General features: G+C 27.5%; 1 protein-coding gene across 1 annotated transcript in view; it reads right to left on the reverse strand.

Annotated features, from left to right (window-relative positions):
• The window catches only part of LOC136978737 (cytoplasmic dynein 1 intermediate chain 2-like), a 46,462-nt gene extending 35,997 nt beyond the window's left edge, over nt 1–10,465 (reverse strand). Inside the window, exons 1-2 of the mRNA XM_067274532.1 lie at nt 10,192–10,465; nt 4,578–4,665 (exon numbers count right to left, since the gene is read on the reverse strand). Of these exons, the coding sequence (XP_067130633.1) occupies nt 4,578–4,665; nt 10,192–10,293 (190 nt within the window). The 5' untranslated portion in view covers nt 10,294–10,465. The remainder of the gene's footprint in view (nt 1–4,577; nt 4,666–10,191) is intronic.
• Between the last annotated feature and the right edge of the window lie 2,980 nt (nt 10,466–13,445).

Here is a 13,445-nt window from a genome sequence, read left to right on the forward strand (position 1 = left end):
CTGGCTCAATCATCCAACTTCCACTAACAGAAATTACTAACAAATTTGTCTATAATTGCATTTTTGTTTGCTAAAAAAGAACGAAAAGATGGCTTCACTATCTCACACTAACATTGATTGCATAGAAATGTGCTCTGCGGAAGAATCACTGCATGACAATATTACAAAATTAACATATTGTGAAAGCATCCTTTAAAATCAAGACCTAATTGTAGCCAAGGGTTCTTCATCAGTTTCAGAAGTTGCAACAGTGATAGAAAAAAAAACATTAAGTGCTCTGATATTTTCCAATGTGATACAGTATGAATGATTCTCCTCCATATTAGTTGATGGAGAAGTGTTTTTAAACATTAATTAATCAAGTTTGTTTTTCCAGTGACATGCATAAATCTTCTTATTGTAAAAATCTTCATTTATTCAATGCCTACACTGTAATGTTTATTGCTTTACATGCTTCTACAACAATTATCATCCACAAAATTGTGCTCACGGAAAGCAAACAGATTGATTATTATTAATAAAAATGTTTCTTTTTTTTAACAAAATTGGTCTTGAATAATGATAAATTTGTTTATATTTAATCCCCTTCCCAAATAAATTATAAATAAATGTTAGTTTGAATCCCATACGTACAGTACATAGATATTTGAAAATAATTTTAAATAACTATAATAAATGTAAAAATACTAAGAATAAAATGAAAATTATAGTTTTAGGGGAAAAAAACAACATTGATACCACTGCCATTTGAAACACTACGCTCACAATTATGAAACCAACACACTGCCCACTGAGCCACCGGCCACTCTGTAAATGTTGGGATTCTAATGGTTTTAAGTAATTTTCTTGTTTAATTTTGAGTATTGTGCTGAACTGCTTAGCATAAGTCAATTGTTGGGGATGCACTATAACCTCACTGAGTTTGATCAAAATTGGTGATCCCAACATCATGCAGTCCCCTTGTAAGTACAAAAATTTGATCAATACATCTTTTCACAAGATGCCAGTCTGCTCCTTTCATAATTTAGGTTCAATAATTTATTTTATTCTGTTGAAGAGGTTAGATGAGGGTAATTTACTAGATAAAGTTTATGCTTTGAAATCAATAAAGATCATGACAATTAGTACTTTCCCCGATTGCCTCTTTTTCTTAGAACATATTATTAAATTGTACTATATTCACATAAATCATCTATATTTAACAATATGATAGCAATCACTAGTAAGAAAATTTAATTAATGTTTTTAATAATTGCAAAAATTATCTAAAATTTGGTATTTCATATATGGTAGTATATCCTGAAATTAGTTTATAATAGGGATAATTATTTTAACATTATAACAACATTCCTTCTGTATTCTTTATTATAAATTTTGATATTGTGAAAATAATTTAATTATTCTAAATAAAAATCTTAATATTCAATACTTATTCCTTACACATTTTAGAAATAGTAACCATAAAATAAAAATATTTTTCAAAGTTATTTCCAAAGTAGTTTCAAACTGCTTTGATCTCTGTTCAATTTATTGAACAGAGATCAAAGCAGTTTGAAACTACTTTGCAACTACTTTTGCAGTTTGAAACTACAAAGCAGTTTCTGTACTTTAAATTCTGTTTTTACTTGATAGATATGTTCCTGAAATATATCTGTGTAAAAATAGATACTGTCCATATAGAAAAATAAAAAAATTGGTTCCTGACTTTAAAATCCAGTAAATGCATATATGCATATACTGTATATATTAACTGAATTGTACCATACATTCATATATAATATTTTGTAAATAATTAATTGTCATTAATTAATATGGAAAAATGCAAATTATTAATTAAAATTGTATAATTATAATATTTTAATATTGTTTATTTTTTTAAATAAAAAAATAATTAATTTCAAATAAGTTACAGTTTTAAATCTTGTTTAAAATTGCATAAAATGCAATACAATTCAATTACAAATTGCTTTATAATTTATATTTTCTATTTTTTTAATTTGGTTTCAAAATGTTTTTTATGCAATAAATGAAATAGGCAAACTAAGATTTGTTTTGATCAAGCATACATCCAAAAATTATTCCTACAAAAGGAGGATATATAGATATTAAATTAAGAAGCAATTTTTTTTAAAATGAGGTCAACACATGAGAAAGGTTGGGTATCTCTGCTCTAGCTTTTAATATCAAATGGCATATAAAAAATATTCCATATCGAAAGAAATCAAAAGAAACAATCATACAAATAATTTGATGATTTGTTAAATTTCAAATTACAGTAGAGAGTCGTTAATCGGAACCCCGGTAATCGGAACAATTTTCAGTCGGACTGTGTCGTGCTGAATCGAACGTTTTTGATACTAGATTTACTTCTAAAATATAATTTTCATGTTTTTATATTCTTCAATATATTTATTTTGTTTGTACAAAATGAAGAAATAATTTTTAACGATACAATAGCCTCAATTATTATTATAAAAATTTTCATTAGGCTTAAAATCGATGAAAATTCAACACGAAGTGATACGCAACGGAGAAAAATTCAACACGAAGCGACACACAACGAAGAAAAATTCAACACAAAGTGACACGCAACGGAGAAAAATTTTAACATCGGATATTTATTCGTACATAATCGGTAATTGGAACAAATCACTAATCTGAACCACCCCAGTCCCCAATTGATTCCGATTAACGACTCTCTACTGTAAATTTTTTCTGACTGCTTTAATCATTGGATAAAATCAAAATGAATGATTGATTGTCACTATGTACATTCAAATAAACTGTAAAAAATAGCGAAATCTTAAAATTTAATTGAGCATTGTAGCAGTCTTAAATGCAATTTCTAAGAACTTTTTTAAAGAGCAATTTTGTTAGAACAGAAAGTATGGATATTTTTTCTTAGAATGAAAATCAAATGGAGATCTTTAAAAATGCAACTTTAGTGAAACAAGTTAGAACAAAACAAATTATGTAAAAAAAATCAATGTAAAAACAGAATTGGATATAGTTATAAAATTACTTAAGTATTAAATCAAAAATCAAAATCAAATTAACAATTATAATTCAAACAATCAAATATTTCTTATAAAGAAAATAAAGCTACAAGCAAAAATAATTAAAAACAAGTAATATAAAAAAAAATTTTTTAAAGTCAATTCCTACTTAGGTCAACAAAGAAAGATTTTATTTTAGTTACTTTTTATTAAATAATTACAGTTAATATAAATATGTATATACATATGACAGAATCACAATATTAAGTGGAAAAATAGAAAGAAAAATTGAAATTGAACCCAAAGCATAAAATTTCAATTTTATTTTTTGAGAAAAATCCTTCATTCTAACCACTAAGCCACAACTGCTAACTCACTCTCAAAAATCATTTGGATAAAACATCTACTTAAAGCAAAAATTTTCAAAAATTTATCAAAAAATTATTGATTTTCGCAAGAATTCAACTTGCATTCACCACCTTCACATGAAAAATACTGAAATCCTTGCATTTTACTGATTGAGCTACTGCCTGTTGATTTCAATTTTCATTACAAACTGCTAAAACTCTATTTAAAGTATTAATAATTAGGTTAATGTTACCCGTGGTATCGAAGATGGCGACGGGGAAATTTTTTTCCCTAGATACTAGATGGCAACAGAAAAATTTATTAATTTGCATAATGCGACAGATAGTACGGGTACACCCCCTAACGTTTAGATCACTCAGTATTCTTCTTTGAGATTATCCATTGTTAATCTGCTTCCAGATTATCACTCGATAATCTGATTCGAGATTACCGGAAACGCGGCCATCTCGAACGTAGGGAAAATAAAATTTCCCCGTCGCTGTCTAGTATCTAGGGAAAAAAATTTCCTGTTGCCATCTTCGATACCACAGGTAATATTAACCAATAATTAAATTTAATTAATGAATTAATATTTGAAAAAACTGTATTACCATCAAGTGTTATCTACTACAAGTTTAAAAAAATGTATTTGAACTTGAATGGATAAATAAAAAGTATTTTATTAACGATTGAAAATTTGAACAAGATATATATGTATATATAGGAAGAGTGTGAACTAATAGTAGGAATTTAATGAAATGAAATTAATATGAATAAGTGACTAAAGTATAAATTTTATTAAATAATCATATGTTTGGAGTAAGATTTAAATACTGCTTTAGAATTATTATTATTATTATTTATTTATTATAATTTAATTTGTCTAATAAATTCTTAAAATAACTGAAAACATTTGAAAATAAAAAGATTATTTAAAGTATTTAATTATTCATAAATTCTTTTTTTTTATTGGTATAATTATTCACCAATGTTTTTTATTATTTAATATCATAAAGTAATGTAATTAAAAAAATTACAGCACATTAATTTTATTAATACATCAACTTATGAACTAATTAGACATATCATTGAAAAAATTAAAATTTATATATTACTCTTTTTATTAACAATTATGTTAATAAAAAGAGTAATATACACAAGAGTAAAAACATTGAATTTTACAAAACATAATACTATGAAGAAATTATTATGTCAATGAAAATTAAAATATACCACTTGGTGGAAGTATCCCTAATGAAGATAACAGTTCATCAGTTTCAGTTCTTAAATCTCTTTCAAGCCTATGTCTATTTTCTTCACTCTAAATTTTTAAAAAATATGAATAATTATTTAAACATACATCACTATCACATTTTTAAAAATTTATTTAAATAACTAAATTATTTTAAAATCTAAAAATATATATGATAATAAGATAATAATAATTATTATGTAAATAATAAACATTACAAATGAATTTATTGAAAATTTGATGACAGATGGCAATTTAATTTAGAAAATTACGACAAAAATTACAAGTGATATCAATAGAAAAAAATTATTAGAGAAATGCTATTAAATTTAATAGTACACGAATAAAATATATTAAATTATCATCTCTGGTTATAAGAAATAAGGAATAATTAAAATCAACCTTTAGACAAAGGTTAAATAATTATTGTAAACACATTTATAAAAGTTATTTTAGATGACTTTATTGAATTACAATAAATAAGCGATTAATTTGTATCTACACAAAGAAATAATTTTTTATGGATATTATTTATAACGAATCAAATCAATATTTATTACAATACTAATAAACATCATGTTATTTCAAGTTTTTATATTTGTTTCATATATCTTATAAGCCTATTACATTAGTCATCTTATATTAATTATTTCAATATATTATATATTATATATTTTATAAGGTGTCTCAGGAGAAGTTGTCAATATTCTGGGAGGTAAAAAGATAGGTTATTTTAAGCAAAAAAGTTCATATAAATATGTGCTCTATCCCAAATGGTTTCTAAGATTCTACTAGATGTGTGAAGCAACATTTTCCATTACTCACTGGATTGGTCATGGTGGCATCATTAATTTGCCAGCAAGACCTCCAGATCTTACCTCATTAGATTTTTGTTTATGGGTTTAATGAAGTGTGAAGTGTACTGAAGGAAGGTGACACATGAGATGAACTGATAGTTCACATAATGAATGTTGTTGTCTGCCTAAAGGAACTATACAAATGTACTCAGACAAGCAGCATGCCATGTTCTCACAAAAGTAGAAAAATGCATTAAAGTTGATGGTGAAATTTTTTAAAATTTATTATAAACAGTTAGAAATTTTCCACTTTAAAAATAAACATTCAGATGCCTCTATCTCTGAAACCCCTCAGGATAGAGAATATGTTTACATGAACATTTTTCTTAAAACAACCTATGCTTTTGCTTCCTGGAATATTGACCTTTCCTCCTCGGACACCCTGTATAAGAGTAAGATTATTAAAGAGCATTAAGCATTGTAAATAATAAAAACATATATTTTTATTATTATTTAAATTAGTATCAACTTTACCTTTGAAATTAAAATTTATTTATTCTAAACGAGTAATTCTCAAACTTTGTGTTCAATAACCAGTATTTTTTTTCATTTCAAACCCTTACAGACCAATATTTTTATGAAATTTTTTAAAAAATTAGAAAATAGAGATATTAGCATTCAAGTGCATTTTTTAAAATTTTGAATTAGAAAGAAAAACAACAAAATTTGGTCCTAATCATTTTGAAAAAATGAGATTGTGAGCCATTTTCAAGTAGTTCCCCAACCCATCCCTGGCATTAAGTGTTTAAATAATCTAGAAAAACAAAAGTTGTAAAATAATATGTTTTTTTAAAAGATTTAATAAAACAATTTAAAAATGCCTTTAACATAATATAAAATTATGAAATTTTAAGTGGGAGCACAGTTTATGCAGTCCAGTAATAAACTGTTCATGGACTAGTGCTGCTGGTTTGCAGACCACAGTTTGAGTAGCACTTTTCTAAATCATTATAAATTTATTAATTTCTTCATTAAACCATTTGTCTGAAATCTATAATATACAGGGTAATCAGACATCCTTAATTTCTGGGAACAGTCTCTGATTTTTCCTTTTTTTAATATTTGATTGTAGAATCAGTCTTTGAATAAAATAATTTTATTAACATGTTAATATAATAACAATTTATAGATTGATAAATAAATAAATTTTAAAAAATAACTAATTGGATTGTAAATGATATGTTCTGCCTAATAATACAGTATGTGTAATAAACAATATAAAGTATAATAAAATTTTTTGAGAACTATAATTTTTACATATGTATTGTAAGGTATGGAATCGCCAAGACGCGCGATTCCCACCTGTTTGTTATAACGAACTGTCATAACGGAAAAGTCGTTAGGATCGGCCGTTGGAAACGACCGTTAGGAACTTCCGTGGGAAGAACCGTTAAGTTTCGAATCGTCAACCATCGGACGATTGGCCGGCGGGAAGTGACCGTTGGCGGCCGTTGCGGGAACATTCAAATTTGATTGGAGCAGGGTTCGAACGCCGTCGACTATTTAAGTTCGTATCGCGATCGGCTGGGATGGTGTGATCGTATCGGAGGTGATCGGATCGGATCAAGGGAGATCGTCGTTATCGAGGTGCTAACTAACTCTCTCGTTGGAAGTTACGTGTTTGTGTACGAACTTGTTCCTGACTCGGAGGTTTTGTTAATTACAAGTCTGTTTGTTCGTAAGGAGTTCTTTCGACGGATTTGTACGGGAGTAGTCGGTTGTTGTTGGAATTAGTGTTGTGCATATTAAATTGTAACTCTAATTTGGATTATTTTGTACATTGACTGTAAATATAAAATTTGTGTTTTTCGTCAAACCGACTGAGTGGTTATTTTGAACATTACTTGTATAAATATTGGTTTTGAATTACAAATACATCTTAAAAAATGAATTAAATATCTGTTCTATTGGAGCTTTTACTAAATAAAAAATGCACATATTTTCAATTCTAGTATTTTTGACTTTTATAACTCAAAATATCCAAAAAAAATAAATAAATAAATAAAATCAGAAACATTCATTCTTAAAGAAATAATTTGATTACATGAAACCACCACAGTCAGAAAATTCTGCATAAAATGAAACAATTTGTAATTGGTAATTAATGAAAAGCATCTAGTAGCAAATAGAAAAGCTATACTTTGTTCACTAATATAACTTTCTAATTGTATTTTTCAAAATTTTTAATTCTTAATTTAATTCTTTCTAAATTTTATCATTTAATATTTTTCATTTGTCTAACCAGGGTAGTAAAAAAATAAGTATAATACCTTCTTAATTAAAGATGTGCTACAAGTAATTTATAATTTGTTTCACTTATTAGTTCAAAAATTATTACAAAGTTTTCCAGAAAACCCTATATATACAGTATATGTAGGATTGTCTGGAAAATATTATAATAATATACATTCCTATCATTCAGATCTATTTCAATTTAAAAGAATGTAATTCCTAACACACACATTTTACAAGCATTAAAAATACTTAAAACTAGATATTAAAAACACTAAATTTTAAAAAGTTTATGTTTTCTTAACAGACAAATATTAAATGTTCAACAGACAGTAATAAAAAATAAAATATTACAAATTTAAACTATTATACAGTTTATAAAAAGATCTTGTAAAATATATTATTTAAACTTTATAAAACAATTTTTATTTCATAAATAATTTATTTTAATATTTGCTTTATATTAATCATCGGTTAATATTACCTATGGTAGCGAACATGGCGGCTCATCTCCGAAACAGTGGGGATGCAAGTTCTAACCTAACCTATTCTAATAAATTACCATAATTATTGCTAACCAAATTATTAGAATAGGGGTAATTTATTAGAATAGGTTAGAACGTGCATCCCCACTGTTTCAGAGACGAGCCGCCATGTTCGCTACCATAGATAACATTAACCTAATCATCATATACCGTATTTTACAAACTATAAGACGAGACAGACTATAAGACGCACTTTAATTTTTAAGCATTTTTTTTTTTAAATACATATAAAATACATATAAGATGTTACGGACTATAAGACGCACCTGAATTTTGAAAGCAATTTTTCGAAGAAAAAAATGCGTCTTATAGTCCATAAAATATGATATTTGTATTCTTATATTTTTTATGTACTTTATAATCAAATTATAGAAAAATTTTAAAGTTTACAGTATTTTCAAAGTAGTTGTGTTTATTTCTAGTGGGGAAATATCAAATTTAATCAATAATGCTGCATTCAGAAAAAATGCAGTTACATTTTATTGCTACATTAGTTTATGATTTATCAAAATTAAATAGTTCATAATACATTTGTGATCAAAACTTAATCAAAAATAATAATTTAAAATTAATTTACTAAAAAGGTTTAGAAAAATTAATTTGATAACATTTTTAATTTACAAAAATTAGCTAAACTAATATCTCAATTACTTAAATTTATTATAATATAAACAATTAAATATAAACTTAAAAATTAACAAACTGCTTTATATTAATGATACAGAGGCAACATATCCAGGAGGGTGGCTGTTTACAGTACTGAGCATCATCTTCATACCAATGCAATCAATTTTGTTACTTCATAATTAAAATAAATATAACAGATATTGCAGATTTTCAATTAGGTAAGATTAGGTAACTAAAGTAATTCTAAGGTAACTGAATAATATTCATTTATTAATTAAAATTATATATTTTATTGAAAATATTTATATAATTTATATTATATAAATATTAAATATTTATATATAAATTATATTATATAAATATTTCATTTATATTATATATTTTATTGAAAGATAACAGTTCACAAGGGAAAAGTAGAATATTTCAGAAGTTTTCAATTCTCTTATATATCTCAAATATCTGGCTTCCAGAAAGCCAGAATTATCAGAAAACTGCTGATTTTGAATTTGATGGACCGCAGTACATCTGTAGTTCACCATGCGAGTGCTTTGGCTTGGTTTCCGTGGTTTGAATCACATAATGTCAGCTACACACGATTACTGGCATATATGTTAAATACAACTTTGCTCTTTATTTTCAATTTTTTACTTTATATTTTAAATATGTATTTAGTCTGTGTCCAGAAAACTGGAAAATCCAGAAATCTAGACTCCTTCCAGTCCCAAGCTTGCATGATATTTGGGTCTGGTACCATATACTTTCCAAATACAAAAAAATACTGTTTAATATGTTATTTCCCTGCCTTTCAATTTTTGTAAAATTTTAGAATTTATTAATTAATCTATAAATGCATGTTTATCAGTAAAAGTTATTCATAATTCAAATTTATAGTGGCAATTTGCAATAAAGTAATAATATACTGTACATTGTTGTCTAATGTATCATTGCCACAAGTTAACACTGACGAATATTGATAAGTTCAAAAGTATGACGCTTCATTCTTAGTGTATTCTAAGTAATTGAACAATATATAAAACCAGAAAATAATAATTTTAAATAAACAACTTATGAAAAAACCTTTAAAAAATAATTACCTTACTTATATTTATTCGTTCGTTTATTAAAAAACTAGTCATAATCATATTTAGGGCGACATGCCTATTAAAAAAATAAGAGAAACCTGCAATGTCTTGGAAACACCAGTCATTTGTTTACAAATATTTAAATGATTAACTCAAAATTACGCGATATTGTACGATTTAACAATATTATTACGTTAATACATTTTTATTGATTATAATTTATAATTAAATGTGATATTTAAATGAAGATACCTCTCGAGCTTCCCTTTCTCTTCTTCTTCTTTCTTTTTCTTCTCTCATCATAGCTAATTTCTGCTTCTTCTTTTCTAATTCGGCTCTTCTTCGATCTGCCATTTTTAAATTACCGTAAGATTTCCTTTAACTATAAACAGATTTCCGATCTTATATATCATTCATCCATTTCCTTCGGTACTCAAAACGCATGGGTGTTTGAATCACAGATTCTAATGATGCATAATGATGTCAGTATTTTGCTTGCAGCTCAAAACACCTCCCTATATTTTAATATTTCTAATAGAAATTTATTTATTCATTACAAGTAATGTTTATTAATACGTTTTACAATACTATAAGACGGAAAATAATATTTAAATAATTTTTTAGCATATATATATATATATATATTTACTAATGGTCTGTCAACTGATGACGTTTCTATTCATACATTCCTTAGGGGAAATATTTTGGCCGACAGAGGGCGAAAAGATTATAGTTCAGTAAACAAATGCAAGTTTACTATGAGAGTTTGTTAATCTGTGAACATTGAGTTACTTTTAGTTTGATTTTCGAGTAAAACACAGATAATGCCGTCGTGTTTTGTTCCAGGATGCAGTAGCGGTTACTTTCACGATGTTACAGCAACCGAAAAAAGGCATTTTTTTAAAGCAAGAGACTGCTACTTAGAATCGTGGGCAAAGGCAATACCTCGTAGGGCGAAATTGACGACGAAATGCCACGTATGCGATTTGCACTTCGATGGTCGTTTTATAGTTAAAAATGACACATTCACTGTGAAAGGAGAAACTGTCGAAATGCCAAGGGAAAGGTGGACGTTGACACCTGATGCAGTGCCTACTATTTTTCCGAACCTGACAAAGAATCTGAGCAAAGACCTTTCAGGGAAACGATCATCTCCAAGCAAAAGACCAAGACAGCCTGAAACGACAAAAAAGACTGTCAAATTATTAAGAATGGGTTAGTTTAAACACAGTCTTTAACATTTCTCGTTTGTTCTTATTTGGGGTTACTTGTTAACATCAAAAATATAAATATTTTTATATTTTTGATAACAAGACCGATTTTGTTGTTATCAGTCTTCTGACCGTTTTATTATATTATTGTTATAACTACTAATAGTACGTAAAATGTTTAAAATTAAAACGATGTATTCACTAACAACTGATTTTTTTTTTTTTTTTTTTTTTTTTTGTTCATCCAGCAGACTCGCATGAAGAAAATACAACACTCGACCATGAAATAAAAGTAATCAATGCAATAGCTGTCGTACCTGAAGCAGATGATGTAAACAATCCACAGTCGGGAAGCTCATCTAGAAGTTTAACACCTGATACAAGCAAGAGAAACCATTTACAGACTAAGCATGAACCAAAGGTAGCAAAAGTAAAAAAATGTTGTTCTTGAAAGAGAGGTCAAAGAAGTTAAGCGAAAACTCTTATTGCTGGAATCTGAACAGCGAGGCTTTTAGAAGATTCTCTGTCGACAATGAATGTGTTTTTTATACAATACATCAAGAGTCACGGTAACTGTATACAAACTTCCGATGAAAATCGGAAGTCACGTTATTTCCATTCAAAACTCTTCCTCTGAAAGCAGTTAATAGATGACTTGCACGACTCTATTAGTAAAGGAAAGGTATAATGTTCAGGGACAAGCCACTATTAATTTGAGGTGGCGAGCATGTATTTTAAATTAAATACATTTTTAAAAATGATTAAAAATTGCAGCCTGACATTGCGACGCTGTCATAATAAATAATTGCTCGTTATGATAGGAAAGCTTTTGCAGTAAATACATGAAATATTACTTAAAATGTTAAAACTACGCATTAAACGGAAAGCAAACTATAAAAAGTAATTTTGACAAATGATTTTATGTTACGGACACCAAAACACGTAGAAAGCGCCACTACACGATGACGAAAGACAGAGTCCAAAAGTTGAAGACTACCCGTATTCATTTACTTTAAACACGTAAGTGCTTTTTTTTTTTTTTTTTTTTTTTTGTAACTCTTTCCACCCTGTGGGCACTAAGAGGGTCTCTTATAGCAAGCCCATTATGGGTTCGGCCAGGCCCACAATGGGGCGGCCGGGTGGTGAGGGACGGAGACCGACATATCTGGATGCACCAACCCCCGAAAAATTCCTGGGGATTTTTCGATCCCGGATCCCCCAGGGCGGCAGGCTGCTAACCTTGACCGCTCGGCTATCCGGCCCTAAATCCGAAATAGTAACGCTTTTTACTTTAATGTAATGAATGTTTATTTTCAAATAAAACTTGTAATTGGAATATCGCTTTCATATTAATAAATAAATTTCCTAGTAAAGTCATTAAGATAGAAAATAAATCAAATTAATTCGATTTCAGAATAAAATTTTAATGATAATGCTGATCATTGAATGTAACTTTGAATGTTTAAATCATTCTCTTTCTAAAAAAACAATTTTTCCCAAATATTTAATAGGTAACTCATTTTTTATGTTTTCAATTAAATTTATAACTTTTATGTTCGATTTAACATTAAAAAATAGTTTTTTATAGGAATTTTTGTAAAATTTGCAACAAATCATTAATTAGTCAGTAGTTAACCTTTTTTATTTTATCATCAAATTAAATGGAAGAAAAGTATGTAAAGCATATCCTCATTTAATGTAACAATATAGATGTAACTTAAGCTACAATGAACTTATGAACAAGTAGATTTTTCGAATAAAACATTATCAAATTATATAAAAGAAAATTACAAATTACGGAAAATAGACACAACTTAATATTTATTCGCTTAAAAAACGATAATCCCAAATTATATCTTGTATTCAATGAATTTATAAAAAAATAAATTTTAATTAAAATAAGTTAATTATTGCAATCTCCTAATAAATTTTACCTTCTTATACACTGTCCTTATATTAAACGACTAGTTTATGCTAATTACTGAAGCTGATTTGATAGCCATTTCTTCAATAGGCGACTTTTTTATTATCTTTTTTTTTTCTTTTTAATTTTATGAAGAAAAGGCTTCATTTGTTGATATTTAACAATTCACATAAAGCTAGGTTAACTTTTAAAATTCGTTTTGACTTTCAAGGGTATGAGAAAAAGACTCCTTTTTCTCTTACCCTTGGCAAGTGGACAGCCGGATGCCGAGCGGCCTGCCGCTCTGGGGATCCGGGACAGGTCGATAAACTTTGGAAGTTTTTCGGGGGTGGTCCGTCCGGCATATCGGCCCCGACCCTCACTATTTAATG

Source organism: Centruroides vittatus, unplaced genomic scaffold (genome assembly GCF_030686945.1).
Source record: "Centruroides vittatus isolate TY-2023 unplaced genomic scaffold, ASM3068694v2 contig_549, whole genome shotgun sequence".
Taxonomy (NCBI): Eukaryota; Metazoa; Arthropoda; class Arachnida; order Scorpiones; family Buthidae; genus Centruroides; species Centruroides vittatus.